This window comes from Carettochelys insculpta, chromosome 4 (genome assembly GCF_033958435.1).
Source record: "Carettochelys insculpta isolate YL-2023 chromosome 4, ASM3395843v1, whole genome shotgun sequence".
Taxonomy (NCBI): domain Eukaryota; kingdom Metazoa; phylum Chordata; order Testudines; family Carettochelyidae; genus Carettochelys; species Carettochelys insculpta.
In genome coordinates this window covers 102,968,388-102,986,862 of record NC_134140.1, presented here as the reverse complement: position 1 = coordinate 102,986,862, position 18,475 = coordinate 102,968,388, and the positions used below count along the sequence as shown (strand labels likewise).

General features: G+C 41.8%; 1 protein-coding gene across 1 annotated transcript in view; it reads right to left on the bottom strand.

Annotated features, from left to right (window-relative positions):
• SEC24D (SEC24 homolog D, COPII coat complex component) overlaps nt 1-18,147 on the bottom strand; it is a 99,602-nt gene extending 81,455 nt beyond the window's left edge. The window contains exons 1-4 of the mRNA XM_074993400.1: nt 18,059-18,147; nt 11,413-11,605; nt 7,617-7,743; nt 4,580-4,728 (exon numbers count right to left, since the gene is read on the bottom strand). Coding sequence (XP_074849501.1) covers nt 4,580-4,728; nt 7,617-7,743; nt 11,413-11,563 — 427 coding nt within the window. The 5' untranslated portion in view covers nt 11,564-11,605; nt 18,059-18,147. The remainder of the gene's footprint in view (nt 1-4,579; nt 4,729-7,616; nt 7,744-11,412; nt 11,606-18,058) is intronic.
• Between the last annotated feature and the right edge of the window lie 328 nt (nt 18,148-18,475).

Below are 18,475 nucleotides of genomic sequence, written 5' to 3'. Positions count from 1 at the left end.
GGAGCAAAACTTTATTAATCGCTTATTATAAAAACTCTGAAAGATATTGAGTCAGACATCTTAATCAGCAAACAAAACCCTCACACACAAGGCCATCAGATCCTGAGCTGGTATGAATTGGCATACTCTACTCATTGCTGACTTCAGTGGAGCAGATTAGCTGAGGTCCTGTTCCCTAAAATCTTACTCTAATATTTTGGTTGACTGCTAAACTAAGCAAGAAAAGGAAATGTAAGCAGGAAAAAGAAAAATGTAAAACTCATATCTACTCACATAGTAGACTAAGGAGTATTTGAGATTTATACTTAAATGACAGAAGAATGGTTTAGAAAAAAAAGGCACTTTCCTTCATAATCATTCTCAAAGGCAACTTCCAACTGTAATGTAAATCAGTTCTTTTTTGCCCAGTCTGAAACATCTCACAGCAGTACTGTAAAAGTGCAGGATCAAATCTATTCCTGTATTAAGTAGGTATAATGTCACTGTGCAGTTGCAATCACAGTACACCAGGGTAAAACTAAAGCTGTTACACTAAGGAATATTTTAAAAGGCACCGTATTTGCAACTAATTGTATAAACTGAAGGTAAGATCCTCAGGTAGAGTAAATTGATTTCATTTATTTGGTGTCAACAATTAGAAAAGTGATGTAAAGCCTATGGTAAACTTCAGACTGATATGAATGAGATCAGGACCTAAGTTTACATTCTGTAAGTTTTAGTAGGTTTCTAAAACCATCTAATGTCAATAGGAGGTTTGCATAAAGAAGAACCACAATTTCAAATACACATTTTCCTTTTAGTTTTAATTTTAATATTTTAACATCACAATAAAACATAAGCCAACAAATCTTTGCTGGAAACAGAACAGAGTGCTATCAAAACAGAAAGATCCCCTTGAAAGCTGGGAAACAATAAGGCGATGTCTAGATTGGCGAGGTATGCAAATTGTGCTACGCATTTGTGTATCTTTTGCCAACAGTTCTGTCAGGAGAGGCTTTTCGACATCTGGCCCATCCACACGGAGCCAAATGTCAGAAAAACCCCTCTGTTGGGACATCCCTTCTTCTTCGGGGAACAGGGTGCACAGGGATGTCAACAGAACGCTCCTGACCGGCAGATTGCTTCCGACAGATCTGCAGGCTGGATGAGTGCTCTGTCGAAAGAAACCTGCAGTCTAAACATAGCTTCACTGTGGCTGAATTTTATCAACAGTGGGCAAGACATAAGCAAGAAGCAACAAAGCACAAAACCCTGCAGATGTGACAGTTGACATTACAATAAGAACTCAGTGGCAGCTCCAGCAAAGCTGAGAACTGGTTTAATAATAATATATAAAATAAATTTCCATTACTGTGTGATTTCTGATTGCATTAGCAGTACTTCTTATATGTTCCAAATATAATCCTCATTCTAAGGGAACTTTATCAGTTTGAGTAGGTAAGAAAATACACGCTTTTTCCTTTTATCATAGAGCCAGATTCTTTTCTAATTGAGTCACTGGGAGCTTTGTTCTACGTTTTGCTTGATGAAAGCCCACAGAATTTGGCTCAAGACCATACCATAGTACAGTTATTTTATACCTTCTTGGATCCCTGCTTCATCCAGAAAAATGATTTCATAAACAGATATTTTTCACACTCCCAACATGCCCAGCATGCAAGAGGTGAGAGAGATATTCTGGGCATTCACGCAGCTTGCTTACAAATCCAAGTCTTTCAGCTGCATGCCATATTAGAAAGCTGCACATGTATGTTGTTGTCTCCTTACACAAACCCACAATGTGTAGAACCAAATGTGTCACACAGATGTTTTCTGAAAAGAGACTAGGTATCAACATTTGGAAATGTGGACCACAGCCAGTAATTGGCTTTGATAAATTTTGTTCTACTTTCCATTCTAATTTTGTTCTGGGGGATTTGATTGCTATTGTAGAATAAAATTTTTGGAACTTTTAAAGATGTGCCCTATCAGGATAACACTCTCTCTATTCCACCACAAGTAGAATGAATGTATATGGAAACCTGGCAGTCAGTGCAGAGTTTGGCACATGGACTTACAGAGGCTCCCTATAAAATGGCCTTATTATTGTAAAAAGCAGAAATGGCTCAGCTAAGTGGTGGGCAATGGCAGGCCAAGGACCACATGTAGCCTGTTTGGGTTCCATGTGTAACCCACAAGACACTTCATTTATTATTGCCCATGTGCAGGGTTGCCAGATTCTGCTGGTTTTTGTCCACGTAATTTCTCTTACTGTCATTATAAAAGTGACAAACTCAGATGTGTCATGAGGTGCATACTAAGTGCACACAACATTGAGAGAACCATGTGCTCTCTCTGCAGCCAATCAAAGTGCTGCCATGGTTCAATCAGCACATCCACCAATTCCAGGTGTTACCCCCACAAATCCTGGCTGTGATTCACTGTCCAATAGAGTGGCACCTATACCACATACAGAGAGAAAGAATGAGCCTCCTCTACAGCCTTAGCTGAGAGCCAGATGAATTTTAGCTCAAAGAGGAAGGACTCATGCGCTAAGCTGCAGAGTCTGCCTGTGGGCAGTTACATAGGCACACAGTTAGTAAAACTTCCCTGTACCTGGGCCATTTTGGTCGCAACAATTTTGTAGCCCACTGAGATGATGGAGGGGCCCTCATGTGGCTCACTCACGAGCTTAGGTTGCCTCTCACTGGCTCAGCTCCTTGCTAATGTCATCAAATTCATGCCTATTTAATCTGCTTTCAGAAACAGATGTTTTAAAAGCATGCTCTGGCATAACTTCGTCACTGGAAGCTAAGTCAGTTTACTGCTCTGCTAGTGAATTACGCAATTCCTTATACATCAAGCTAAAGTGTCAACCCTGAAAAGTAACTGTAAAAAAACAATAAAAAGGAATCCCATGATTGCGTCCCAATAGCTTCAGTCCAAGTTTTTTTGATTTAAAATAAAACAATTTTTTCCCTCCCCCAACTGCCAGCACCGCATATTCACCCTGAGATCTGAAAGCTTTTCACTCTCCACAACCAAAAAAACCCAAGCAGTCCTGTAGCACCTTAAAGACTACTTGGTTTTTGTGTTGGTTTGCCCACCCTCCCTTTTTTTTTGTGAAGCTACAAACTATCAAGACTACCCCTCTCAGACTCTCAATCAACATTAACAAGAAGGCCTTTTGGCACCTTATAGATTAACAGATTTTTCTAGCATAAGCTTTTGTGGGCAAAGGCCCACTTCGTCAGGTGCACTGGAATGGAGGTTCCAGGGCAGGTCTAATTATACAGGCTCATGAAAATAAGGGAGGGGAGGTGACATCAGCTGCTGGAAGAAGGCCACATCCTCCCTGACTGAATTGACATAATCAGCTCTGGCCTTCCTCTTGATTAGTACAGTCTTCTTTTCATGAGCCTGTATAATCAGACCTGCCCTGGAACCTCCATTCCAATGCATCTGATGAAGCGGGTCTTTGCCCACGAAAGCCTATGCTCCAAAAAACTGGTTAGTCTATAAAGTGCCACAGGACTTCTCATTGTTTTTGTGGACACAGACTAACACAGCTACCACTCTGATACTCAATCAACGTTATTGCTAGAAGATTTTACAAGCCAAATTCTGATTTCAATGTAACTATGCAATGTAGCTGTCTTGAACTTATTTCATATGTTACATCTGTACAAGACATGATGTCTTCAGACTGGGTGAATAATTGTAAACGAGGGAACAACTTAGCCCTTAAGTGAAACTTTAATAACAATGCCAATGATATTATGCAAGCAAAGGCAAAATCTAGCTCATTCCTCTTATAGCTATGCTCATTCTACAGTGTTAATGAGAATAAAGACATGATACACTCTACGGTGCTCAGATATAACTTTCAGTACACCCAAGGAGCACATCTATTGAGTTTCTATTTATTACACACTTTCAAAGATGAAACAAACCTTAAAAAGGCAAGTTTATCAAATTAGTCTCAATATCCATTAGTGGGAAAAGTAATTAAATACCAAGACAAGCTGATTTAAAAAACACAGTACTATGAAAAAATATTCAATACAAAGAATGTTTGGTAAACCTCAAGGTGGAATTTTTAAAAGTTCATAATGTGCCTACTCTGTTTCCACTAAAGTCAATGGGAATTTTACCATTACCTTTAATGACAGCAGAGTTAAGCAATGGCTCAGCACTTATGAAATCATCATGCTGTATGCTGGTTTTCAATCCTTTCTCATGTGCAGACTGCATAAAAATTTGTAATGCTGATGTGTGCCGCTTTGGAAATCTTAGACATATTCTATGGAACCTGTGAAGTCTGTGGACCACAGGTTGAAAACTACTGCCATGTATGGCTCTTACAAAAGCATTTTAAGATAGATAAACTTGAAGGAGCAGGATGAGACTGACGCTTGCGAATCTGAGTAAGCAACAGTGCTCAGCCTGAGGTGGTCTGAAGGAGAAATACACAGTTTGCTTTTGACTTATTTAACAATATTTAAAAAAAAATAAAAATAGAAACATCATTGGCTTTTTCATCATATTTTACTAATACCTTAAGCTGATGAAAATGGACAAATAATATCGCAATCATTACCATAGTTATTTATCTGCAAGGTGCTGAGCTGATTAGCCAGTTGTGCTGTGCATGAAGACGACACAGTATTTTGATAGGCTGGCTGTGACTGAGGGCTGTACGGGGCATAGGAAGGTGTTGCACTATTGGGAGCTGAAGGGCCTTGAAACCTGAAAAGAGAAATTAATTTATGTTATGTAAAAAAGAAAATTTCAGGTGAGCCAATGACAAACTAAAAAGCCTAATATCTCCTCATAAGCAATACTGGAACCACTGGTTATAAGGGCCAGAATTACAAAGGAATCTCCTCAGATTGTCCTCAAACACTTTATATTTTTATTATAATAGAAATACAGTGTGCACACAGAAGAAACTGTGCGCCTATACAGAGAGCAAGTACTCATTCACACACACAACTACTTATTACAAGCAATGACATGTGAGGGGGCCAATACGTATGATTCTGCTGCTGCAGTTTAAGAGGTTCTTTTTAAATTCTGAAGCCAAATGACTAATCATCAGATCCATTTTCCACCTGTGGAGACAAGCAGACCGCGTTAGCTTGGGATGGAAGATTCCTACTGCAGTAATCAGGGGAAAGTTTGTACCTCTCCGCGCCCCCATCCTGAGAAAAGAGGAATAGTGGGGAGAGAGAGTTGAAGACTCTCTGTATGGGAAGGGAGGGGGCACAGCCTGTGTGTGGGAAACAGTGGTGCTCTGCACGTGGAAAGAGAAAGAATGGAAAGTAGGAAATGATGGTGGGAGGAGGTACAGCCCTGTTAAATGTCAATGTGGGAACAAGACGACCATAAGCCCCCCTTACTCACAAGCCATTTTACGACAATATATTTTTGTAGTTTCTTTGGTGGTGCGGGGATTGACTTGTTTGGTTATTGCCCGTGGAAGGTCTTCTACACTGTTCTGACCATAACTCACCTGTGAGCACGAAGGGGCCCTCTCTTGAAGAAAAACACAACTTGTTTTCTTGCAATTGGTCTAGACATATCCAGAAATATAATACCATTTTTTTCTGATGTGAGGACATATGCTGTACACAGGGACAGGACAGGGTATGGTACATAGCAGAGAGTGGATGAAGCAAAGAACTGGGAATCAGGAGATGTTAAGTTCTAGTGCTGGCTAATCATTGCTGACTTGCTGCACGACATTAGGTCAGTCACCTTGCTACTCTGTGTCCCAGATTCCCCTCCCATCCTTTGCATATCCTGTCTATTTTTCGACAACAAGCTATTCAGAGCAGACTCTCACCAAAGTGTCTGGGCACAATCAGGGTCCAACATGAGCCAGTGTCTGTAAATTCTACCATGATGCTAGCAATACCTGAAATGTCCTTGTTTTTATTTCTAATAGAACAAAAACTAAATATATCTCATTTAAAATAAACTATTCAAAAATATATCTGGATGACAACTAAAATGGCAACATAAAAACGTTAGTAGTTTAACTCACTAGTATCTAAGACATTACTGTCAGAGAGTACCAAATTAATAAAGAAAATGCACAAAAATAGTTACAAACTAAGAATTCAGAACGTACCACACTATTCTTTTTGTCACTCCATGGAAGACATTTTAGGGTTGTAGTTTTTTTTTGTTTTTTTTTTTACAGGTAGCTGAATACATATTTTTGTTCACAACTATGCAAACTACAAATTATGCTACCAAACCACTCCGTGCTCAAATTTCTCCATCATCTTCATACCTTGTCATTACCTTCCCTCCACATTGTAGTCCTTATCCCTCCTGAAATTTCCATTTTCTCCTTTCCCTGTTTCCTTTCCCCCCATCCTCCTCTTCTTCTGTCTCTTCCTGAAACCCTCACTCTACTTTCCCCAAACATCTATCAAAGCCGAAGCATCACCTTCCTCTCCAAAGTAAACCACGGGACTATGTCACGAAAAGGCAGCAATCAGCTTCCAAGAACTTGACAGAACCTCGCTACAACTTATCTTTAAAGCATCCTGTTGAGTTTTGCCTGTGATGTTGGAATCTGACTTAAAGTGCTAACCAGGCAAACTAAACATTGATGCACAGACATGCATAAAGCGTCAAGTCTCAATTCACTGGAAACTGATGTCACACATTCATCATTACATGACATACCAAGAGGTTTTATTGTCATAAGAAAATTTGACTAAGAAAAGATACACTAATCTTCTGTAACCTCTATATAGATAGCATTTCCCCTGCCTGTTTTTTTCCTTTGTCTCCTCCAAATAGATGAGATAAAAAGAAGTGTACTGATACTAAAGCTTTTCTCAGTGCTGGTTCACTCTAATATTTCTGATCAGGCACAGAAAAAAAAAGAAGTCAAAGGTGACTCTCTACTCAGGGACTAGATCCCATATAAAGGTTGGTACAAATTATTCCTCAATCTACATTAGATAGTTACTTGATCCATGAATTTAAAGATCTATGTTTTCCCCTGGTGAATCAGATTTACACTTGTAACCCCTACTAGTCATTCGGGAGAATAACATTCATTTGAAACAGCTGGTCTGTCTTGTTTGTCTGAAAAGCAGAATGTACTAATATACAATAATGAACATGAGAAGTCAATTGGTGCCCACCAGGGATGTATTTCGAGAAAAAGAACAAAAACCAATTGCCATGATCATCTAAATATACCAATAACCCAGTACCTGCAGGGTATTAATATGCACAATGAATAAATTATCGCTTTTAACGGCAATTTTTTTATCAATGCACTTTTACAACAAACAAACAATGCTTCCATCTTAAAAATAGTTCCAAACAGACCTGGAAATATAAGAATAGTTCCTAATTTACTTGGGGAATTTATCTACTCCTTCTTAGACCCATTCTTCGTTTTCCTGTCCCCAGCAGATTAGCTGACCATTTCAAAGCAACTTGTGACCCACAATTTACTTTCAACTGACTTAAATGTTGGACAGGCCTAAGTTAGATGGGTCAGAAATGGCTGAAGGTAATACCAGTCCATGCTTGAATACCTGTGGAACAGCTGTGAAATATAAAGAAAAAGTTAGGCCAGAAACAAGCTACTTCTTGAAGATCACCTCTGTGGCTGATGTCCAGTGGAATGGGGCCCATTCTGGAGGTTAGTCTGACTATACTGGTGAGTGCCAGGAGGTGGAGAGCCAAGAGGAGCCGAGGACCCAAAAGGCACAGTGGCTTTCAAAATACCTAAAATAAATCACAAGCACAGGTATTACAAGTATAAAAATGCAAACTCCCGTCCCCATTAAATGGGGACTCACTGGAACATGACAATCAGGAGATGTAAGAATTAGGGTTTCTATAGCAATAGCCAAGAATCGATGAATTTTGGACCCAGCCACAGAAGTAAAAAAGTCCATTAACTATGTGCATCATTTATTAACTCCCTCTCACCCACCTCTGTTTTTCATCATCTCCACCTCCTTCATGGATTTCAAGGATGCTAGTTTATAATGTGCTTATTAGCATACACCAACAAAGAGATGGCACAGTCATAGCTAGGCTTTGGAGATAACATTAAATTATCAACTTCATAAAGGGGACAAATTAAGAAATTTGACAGAAACAATGGTACAAAAATAGAATAATAATATCATATAAATAAGGTATTAAAACTTGATTAGAAAAATAAGTGGTACTTTACCATCACAATAAAGGATTTTTTTAGCAACATGCTGTGCCTACCAAAGAGGGAATCAACAACTCCTCTCCTGGGCTGAAAAGTCTAGCTTTGTTTCCAGCTCCCTCATTGCACCTCTCTCCAGCTAATAATCATCCTTTGCTCTGGCAGCGCAATGATCAACCTTTTCCAGAAGTTCACCACAAACTAAAGCTCCTCAAACTGGAGGGCCACCTCCACTTTCCAGGTACTCAGGCATCCACCACTACTGAGAGCCCCTGCAAGCCCTGGGGCAAAGTAGGAGGGGACCCTGCTGTGCACCTCAGAAAGGGCAAGGCCAAGGGCATTTGGCTCTCAGCACCCTTGGGACCACAGCACAGGGGACGTCTGCTTCCTCCAAGCCATGCACAGCCAGAGCTGTGTTGCTGTGGCAATTCAAAGTGGCCCTTCGGCAACTAGCCCCTTTGCACTCTGTTGACGGGCCTGATCCCATCCATGTGCCATTGGTCAAATTCACTCGCCATGTACTCTGCCTCTCGCAGCCAGGCTCCTTGCATGCTACCCATCAAGGTTCAACCTCCTCTCATACAGCTTGCTCAATAATTTTTACGTTAGATCCTCCTCTTTTTATCTCCTTCGTCTCTAACTGCCTTGTAAATACTTTCCCTACTCCAGTAGATTCCAAGCCCCTCTCCAACTCAAACTACCCCTTAATTGTCTGACTCTCTCCCCATGACAGCCTTCTATGTGGCTTCATCTCAGGTCCAGGCCTTCGCAATTCTTTGTAAGCTGTAGCAGCTGTTTGTGCCAAGGTTACTACAACAGCACAAAGGAGAAAAATGGAAAGAAGGAGAAACAGAAGAAAAGAGACTGTGTAGGAAAGAAGGTGAAAAGGATCCTGATGTGAAAAAATGTAGGGGTAAAAAAGCAAGGGAAAGTTGAGAAAAAAATTAAGAGTTAAGAAAGAGCACCTCTGCACTCGGGCAGGGAAGAACCTGTGCAATTTCATATTGAAACCTTATTTGGGAACTCCTAACCCTCATCACTAAGATTATTAGAAAGAAAAAGAAACACCAGTGGTTAAGCTTTTGTTTTCCTCAGTAAGAAAATGACTAGGCTTTTCACAAAACTAAAAGCTTGACATCACACGCTTACCCTAAGACTGCCATCTCACCTATCACCAGTCTCCTTATAGAAGCATAGTAACAGAGAGGAAGCCGTGCGCTAGTCTATACACTATCAAAACAAAAAGCAGTCAAGTAGCACTTTAAAGACTAGCAAAATAGTTTATTAGGTGAGCTTTCGTGGGACAGACCTGAAGAAGTGGGTCTCTCCCATGAAAGCTCACCTAATGAACTATTTTGCTAGTCTTTAAAGTGCTACTTGACTGCTTTTTGTTCTTATAGAAGCAGTGTTTCTTAAACACTGAGGCTGTGTCTACACTACCTCCCTACTTCGAAGGGAAGATGGTAAGTAGGATGTTGGGAGCTTATTAATGAACTGCTGTGCTGCATAAGCAGCACTTCATTAAGCAAATCCCACCCCGCCTCCACCCCCCATGGCAACTGCAAAGTTTTAAACTCAAAATTTTGAGGAGTATAGGGACTTCGAAGTACCCCGGGCACTTCGAAGTACCAGCGGGTTAGTCACGGCTTGATGCAAGCCAGCACTTCGAAATTTAAAAGTTTGCATATGCAGTGCAGCACTTCATTAGTAATCTCCCAACACCCTACTTACCATCCTCCCTTCGAAGTAGGGCGGTAGTGTAGACAAGCCCTGAGAAACCCAGACTGCTGATCAACTGTACAGAGATTACAATTTATAGTGAACAATAATGTAATGCAACTCACATTCCTTTCAATGTGTCTTGGATTTTTTTTTTAGGTTAACTTTCCTTAAAGTTTAAGTTTGCATAGGTACTAACTTTGGCACTCTACTTTCTCAATATTCCAAAGGAAATGAACTTCTCTTTTCTAGAGCTTCTTCTATTTCACTCAGTATATTTTGACCAAACTGAATCTTGGTAGAAAGGTTGCACTGTATTTGATAAAATGTTCTGGGATGGATTTGTTACCATCCCTCATTTCATGAGAAGAACAGGAGATAGACTGTTCAACAATGTACAGTAAACAGCCTTCCAATTAGCTGCTGATCCAGCTTAATAGGTGAGAAATATAAAGTTTAATCTAAGGTTCTATCTTCTTGTAGTCCTTTCTTATATACCTTCTCTAAATGACTTGAACAACTGCTCAAACACCTTCAATATTTTAATATGCTCTCTAAGTGCATCTGTGATGTTGTACGAAACTTTTAACATTCTCTCTGCCAACTGAATATTTTGCCCATCACTATTAAGTTTTCCCCCACCCCTCTTTAAGCCTTATTTTTGGTTAAAAGCTACTGCCTCGATTCTTCTTTTCCAGTATATACACCTTTAACTTAATTGAAATTATACCTGAATTACACAAGTCTGTGAGTGTAGGTCACATATAAGTTATGATTATAAATCTTGATAATTTTCTTGCCTCAGCACTATGTAAGTTCAAACATATACTCTACTACCCAAAAAAAAAAAATCCAGAGCCCCAGTTTGGCAACCTTTTTTAAGTTTTGTATCTCGACACAGGTGCAAATAAAAATATTCACTGCTTTGCTTTTTTCTGATGTTTGTCAATTACAGGGAATTAAATCAGTGGACACATCATGCTCAGTTACTTTTCCTATTAAAAGCCAGTTGGCTCCTATATGATCACATGTAGCTGGACTACGTTTTCCTCTTCCCAATGAGCCATGCTAACAAAAAATTAAACTCAATGAATACAACTGGATGGTCTGATTGAAGACCTTGATTAGGATCTCCTTATATTTTAAAATCAATTACTGGCCCTACAACAGAAAACACAACTCATTTCTGAAGTGCTCACCTCCCACCTCTGTTTTCAGAAAAAATTATGAACCCTTTCCTTCTATCTGCATACCTTAGGGAATTCTGATCACTGTGGCTGCCAAACACAAATACTACTAACTGTTCCCTGCCAACAAAATTCTCATGCAGTGTCAGTAGACGTGAAAGGCCTGGTTCTTTGTGCTCTGCACATTTGTCTTAGCATTTGCACCAGTCCAGTGTCAGTATAAATCAAAATGGAGCATTGTACACTGGTGTAAATAATTAAATGAGACGCGATACCATTAAAAATCAGGGCCTGTGAACACATGCTACATTAATACTGCCTTACCTGACTGAGGTGTGGCATATGATGGGTTTGTGTTACCATAATGCCCGTAAAGAGGTGAAGAAGTAGGTTGTCCAAAGCCGGTAGAAAAACCTCCGATACCTGGTTGGGATTGGGAATAGGGAGGTGCGGCAACATAACCTTGTTGACTCATTCCAACACTATTCTCATTCCAAATGGGAGTCTCCTTACAAATCTGTAAAGGAAAGATTTCCATCAACGCCTGCTCCATAGCAACCTCTGAAACTCACATTTGCATTACCAGAAGGGATGCAATGAAAACCTTAAAGCACAATGTGGGAGTCAAGAGAACAATTTTGTTCTATATCTTCCGTAGCCTGTGTGAACTTGAACAAGTGACTTAATTTATCTGGACACAGCCATTCCATCTCACAGGAGATTATTACAGAGCTGGGATTGGTTTTATGGAGTATGCTCTCTGTGGAAGAATACATCTTAAACTGTTCTATTGGGGGTGAGGGGGAGGGCAGGGGAGAATAGGCTGATTGTTCCCCCAAAGAACAGGCTGCGGATTCACTCCTCCAACACTGCAAATTCCACATGATGCACAGGAAGTGGAGGAAAGAGAATCAGCTGTTCACAGGATCACTCCAACAACTGCTCCTCCAGTCTCAAAACACCCCTTCCACCAGGGCATCTTGCAGAAGAATAGAGCAGTCTGGAGTCAGCTATGCAATGTGTCTCTTGACCCAAGCATATTCCCAGTAGTGAGGGAGGATTCAAGTCCATCTCATGCTGGTTTAGTTGAGGAAAAGAACTGAACTGAATTCTCCTCTATAACTATGCAAATTCAGAACATCTCACTCATTTCCATGAGTACCACATCTCAGGCTTTTACCTCCTTTCAGGTTTAACTGGAACAAAAAGTTATTTGGTGTGTTACAGACATTTTTATTACTCCAGGAGAAGATGGCAGGTAAATCAATCACCAGCTCTTTCAATTATCTGACATTCCCTCTCCAGCCCCATTGCTCAGTCTGACTCACTGCCATCCAGCTTTACTCCTTGCAGACTTCTCCAACCGACCTCTGGCCACTGACAACGGGGCATGGGAGGCTCAGAAAATACAATGACAGGATACAGAAGACCAGCTTCCTAGCCAGCTCCAGGTTCATCCTCACAGCTTGTGGCTGACTGAGTAGGCTCTCTTCAGTTAGCCTTACAGTCTCCAGCTAGCCAGCTATCTAACCCCTGGTTCTACTCACTGGAAGACCAAATCTTGTTTTCCATCGATTGCCCAGGCCTAACAGTCCTGCTCAACGTTGTTAGAATGTGGATTCTTCTAGTATGTGTATAAGCTTTTTCAACAGATAAGAACCACCCAGCACCTCCCCAAAGGGCAAATTCAGCTCCCACTCTCCCCTTCTTCTGAACCCATCTATTTTTGTTAGCATTCGATTTAAAAAGAGAAACAAAATCCAACACACGCAGGACTTCAGTCTTCAGACCTTCTGATGCCAGGAATTTTACTGCATAATGTCTGAAGACTGGAGCTCAGGTGCAGTAGCTCTTTGGATATCTGTTCACAGGAAGGTGGTGTTCACAAGCATACTTGCCGGTGATTATCCTCTGGGTAGGGCTAAACATAAAGGCTAATGTTAGTACTTCTGCCTCTATGATTCAATTAATTCATTTACATGACCTCTTAAGTATACTGTAGTTGTTGAGCTCAATTGCCACATTTCATAACATTACTTCACATGTACACAGCACATTTCCAGGGTGGTTTGAGCCAAGTCAAGGTGATTTAAACAGCAATCCATTCACTTCCTGCTGTTAAACTTTCTGGGGACGTATTTCTTTCAACAACGTCTCCTAAAGTGTCTTTCATATTTCTACAGCAATAGCAATGCAGCAGCACACTCTCTCAGGTTTGTTTAAGGCTATAGATAATAGGTATCAGCACCCTGAGCATATCCTCTACATTCGTCTTTAGTCCAATATTAGATATTTTGGATGAGATACTTCCAGCTATTTAAATCACCATTTTATAAAAATGGGCAAATCCTTAACAAATTGTTCAAAATAATCAATCACAGTATCCCATCAAACAGCTGGAGGGAGAATTAGTTTGGATCCTCCTGTTTTCTTCGTGAAGCTGAAGCAAAATTGTTATTACGGAAGTATTCATGACTTCCGTTTTTTTTTTTTTAAATCCATGGAGAGAACATATAATAAAAGATGCATTAAATGGGCACTGCACCCATATGTTATTAAGGATCATCCCTCATTTCTTCTTCTAAGCATCTTCTCATTTGTGCCACATTCACAGCATTGTCTGTGACAAAACTGCACAATGATAGTTGAATTTTGGGCAGTTTATTACGGCTTTCACTGCCACTTCTTTTAACTATTCTGTTTTCTTTCCCGACATATCTATTGTTTCGAAAAGACATGCATCTTTTGTTCTGTCTCCCCGTCTCGCACACGCGCACACACATGTATATATTACTGGGTCACCATGTATTGCTCCACCCATCAAGGCTTAAACTGACAAATTTCCCCTCGTTATTTCTTCCACACTGTTCAAGTTCCTTCTCATACACTTGTATTTGGCAACCAGGACAGAAGCAGCAGAGAAAGGGACAGTGGAGTGGACTGGAAAGAAAAAAGGAAGACATTATTCAGTGTACACAAAGCCTCCTCTATTCCAGTGCTCTGTAATTGGTGTGGTGTGCCACAGAGCGGCACTTAATGTGCTGCAGAACCACATGCCGGGATTGCTGTCTGCCATTCTGCGCACACATCCCACCACTTGGTGGGAGAAGTAATGGTGGCAGTGGCTCTGGTGAGTTGCGGGCGTCATGTTAGAGTGGGGCGGGGGAGGAGACTGGCTTTGAGTAAAGGGTGGGGGATCAAGTTAGAGAGGGAGGTTGGGTGTGCCTGGCACTGGAGGAGTGGTAGGGGATTGGGTTATGTATATTGGATCTGCCATGAAATGACAGTTAGGGCTGAAGTGTGCCACGAGGTGATAAACGTTCCTGAGCACTGCTCTATTCCGTCTACTTTTGCCACAGAATACTGTCATGGCTTCTGGGCACATGAGACCCTATCTTGGAATATTCTGAAGACGTTTGTTTCCTGGACTATATTCTTCCACCATATATTTGCTCTCCATTGTTAAGACAATGTCTTAACTAACTCCTCTGCCATGTTTGGCCCCACTACACTGCCACATAAGCACAGACCAAAAACAATCATAACCAGCCTATGCTGTTCTTTGCATGTTATTTTAATTTGGTGAGAAACAGAAATTGAAACCCCAGAACTTTTGAGAAGCAAGAGCTGGTAGTTAGGCTGGACAGTGATTACTGTACAGTAATTCATTTTTGTAGCATATACGTGATGAGATTTAATTGCAACCTATTTTTAAACAGAGAAATTTAGTTTTTTATTAATGATTTTAAAAAATAAAAAATCCTTTTCTTTAAACTTAAAAATCACTGATTTTTATCCATCCCGCCCCTTTCATTATGAGAAACGAAAAGGTTTTACTGATATAAAAATGATTTACTTCCCCAGTTAGGTAATTATCTTTATCTCTTTTTGCATAGTAGAGACACCCAAACAGAGAGACTAAGGTCAAAATTTGAAAAAAAATAAAATCCACTGGTTTTTGATAACCAACATGAGACTGACTGTCCAGAGATCCTGAGCATCCAAAACCAAATAAAGTCAAGAAGAGCTGTGACTACTCAGCACCTCTCAACAGTCAGGCCCAAGGGGGCTTAAGCTGCAACGTGCACTTAGAAACAGGCACACAAAACAAGCGACTACTCCTGGATAAATGTTGCCTAAGCATCCTTCCCAGATCAGACAGCAAATCAGTGGCTGAGGAGAATTAAGACTTGTTCTCTGCTTATACCCTGTCTTGCGGTGCTAGCCCACAGCTCTCCTATACCTAAAATTCCCCAGTCATTTAAGATATATTTGTTGAATGTTCAGCAGTCCAATGAGATAAGAGGATAGAGCTGTCATTTGTTTCTTTGCTGTTAGGGTAAGGCTTGTAAAGAGAGAAAGCCTGAACGGTGCTTCATAATTGCCAGTAGCGCTTTTCTTTTTTTTTTCCCCTCCTCCATAGCAGAGAGGGAGAGAGACGTGGCAACATGAGCTTTGGTCATTCTAAAATAGATTTACCTAACAGTCAGCACTCAAGCACTGTAATCAAGAGAGATGTTCACTCTGAGGATGTTTCAATAGACTTTCTCGACAGTACCCAGGGGAATTACTTCCCTTACTACTTAATCACAGAAAAAAATAAATAAATAAAAACTGCCACGTCAAGCTTTCAACAGATAAGTGTGTGTATTTATTGCTGTGTCTAGACTAGACCCCAACTTCAAAGGGGGCATGGTAATTAAGGTGTTGGGAGATTACTAATGAAATGCTGCGGTGCACATGAAGCACTTCATTAAATTAAATTGCCCTCGCAGCAACTTGTAAGTGTGAAACTTCTAACTGCCGGCTTGCATGTAGCCACGGGTCAGCTGCGCGTACTTTGAAGTGCCCATGCTACTTCGAAGTCCCTTTACTCCTCAAAATTACTCCTGACCGGCAACTACATGCAAGCCAGCACTTCGAAGTTTCACACTTCAAAGTTGCCAAGGGGGAGATTTAGCCTAATAAAGTGCTACATATGCACTGCAGCACTTCATTAGCAATCTCCCAAAGGTCTAATTATCATGTCCCTTTGAAGCTGGGGGCTAATCTAGACACAGCCTGTATGGAACAGAGAATGTGTGCAAGGAGACGGGCTCTCAAAAATAAACATCATACCAATTTACTGATCTGACCCTCATACTGTATTTCATATCTATCATAAATAACTCTCCATGCACAGATTTACATATATACAGAACACACAGTGAAAGCTGCTCCAAGACACTACCAGCATAAAATGATCCACTAGTAAAGGTTGGACTTTAACTAGAAATGTACAAAACTGTATTGGAAATTATACAGGAAATTTTAATGTGGCCTCTTAAAGCACATGCCTTCTACTGCATGTAGTGTCCTCTTCAAAATTTCTACAGGTATACATAAATAAAAACAGAAAAAAAAAGTTTTATTTTCTCTGTTCTCATGATTATTATGTCCCTCCTAAACCCCAGTGACAAAGCCCTCCCTAACACTTCACTAATTCAAATATCAACAGTCATCCACCTAGTAATCCCACAGCTGCATGCATTCATGATAATTCCAGTGCCCATGCAGAATTCCTCTGAAATCAATGAGACTCAGCAAAAGCACAAGGGCTCATCCATAATAGCATGGCTCTCAAGTCAGGAAGCTGTCAGTATAACTTAAAACACTCTCACCTCAGTACAAGGGAGTCACATGTTATCTTCATTTTTTAAGTGCTAGTGGTGCTGGAGTTGTACAATACCAAGAGGTGGAGAGGATCTCTGGCCCTGACATCTGACAAACTAACTTAGATAATTAATATGCTGAAATTGTACTATACCCCCAGCAGTCCAACCTGAAAGCAAAGAAGACTGTATGTGTATTTAATATAAAAATCTTAATTAAGATTGATTCATCTTGTGAGGAGTTAATTTAAATTGCCTCTTATTTATTATTGAGACTGAAAATAGCAAGGCCATGTCTACACATGATCCTCCCTTTCAGAAGGGGCGTGTTAATGAGGCACTTCAGAACAGGTTAATGAGGCACTGACATGCATATTTAGTACCTCATTAGCATAATGGCAGCCACTCACACTTCAAAAGTGCTGTTTTCGAAACACAGACTGGCTGTATAGATATGGGCACCACGAAATAAACCCCAGTCTTCGGAATTCCCTTATTCCCAAAGTGAATTGGGACTAAGGACATTTTTGAAGTGTGGAGTTTATTTTGAAGTGCCCGTGTCTATACAGCCATTATGCTAATAAGGTGCTGAATATGCATGTCGGCACCTCATCAACCTGTTCCAAAGTGCCTCATTAACATGCCCCTTCGGAAAGGGAAGGGTATATGTAGACACGGCCTTATTGTTTGTTTCAATATAAGAGAGACAAAAACAACATAGTGTAACACTTCAGCAGTGCCTCCTTCCTCTCCATCTCATTACTGTTCTGTATATGGAATGCACCTGCCTGCTTCCCCTTAATAGTGCTGAGTAGGAGAGACACTCCTCCAACAGCTCCCCCACCCCAGGGGAATACTTATGTCTGACAGACACATTCTCAGGGACTCCCCCTCGGTTGTGCATATAAGGTGCATGTGCCCCTGCTGCCCAGTACCATGTGTATAGGACACACCCATCCCATTGCTTTCCAGGGCTGGATGCAGGCCCCTCACCCTGGCATATGTGTATAAGAGGCACTCCACACCCCTGCTGTCTGTGTGTTATATGCTGTGTACTGTATATAGGATCCACTCCTGCCCCAACTTTCCAGTGCTGCTTATATAAGCTGCCCCTCCAAGTCCTCACTGATGTGCATTCAGGGTGCAGCCTCGCGCCTCAGCCCCAAGCTATAGGCATGGATGTGCCCCGCCCGGCAGTCCTGCATGTGGGGCGCAGCCCCTGCTGCCCCTAGCCCGAGAGCAGGGAGGATGCTCTCCCCGCTTGCTAAGCGTGCATACGCCGCAGCCCGCTCCCCACCCCTGCCCCAGGTGTGCATTACCTGCGCTCCGCCCGCAGCCCCCCGCCCCGGTGTCTCTGGGGCTCGCACGCTCCGGGCCGGTCCCAACGCAACTGGCTCCGGCGCGGGACTCCCGGCTCCTCTACGCTCGCGGCCGCCCAGGGAACTGCCACGTCTAACAGCGGGCGCGAGCGCCGGGAGCCGCCGCGGGCACGCGCCACCGCCCACAGCCTGGCGCTGAGCACGCTCCCTGGCTCAGGCTCAGGCTCAGGCTCAGGCGCAGGCCCGCGAGACGAGGCCGAGCAGGCGCAATGACGCTCCCGAAGCCGCCGCCCGCACCTGCCCGCGGAATCGGCTGCCTGCGCCGAGCGGACAAGGCCGGGTAGAGGGGCAGCAGCGGGTGGCTATGTCCTGCCCGCCCCGCCCTGGGCCTGCAGGGTGGCAGTGTAGCAGTGAAAG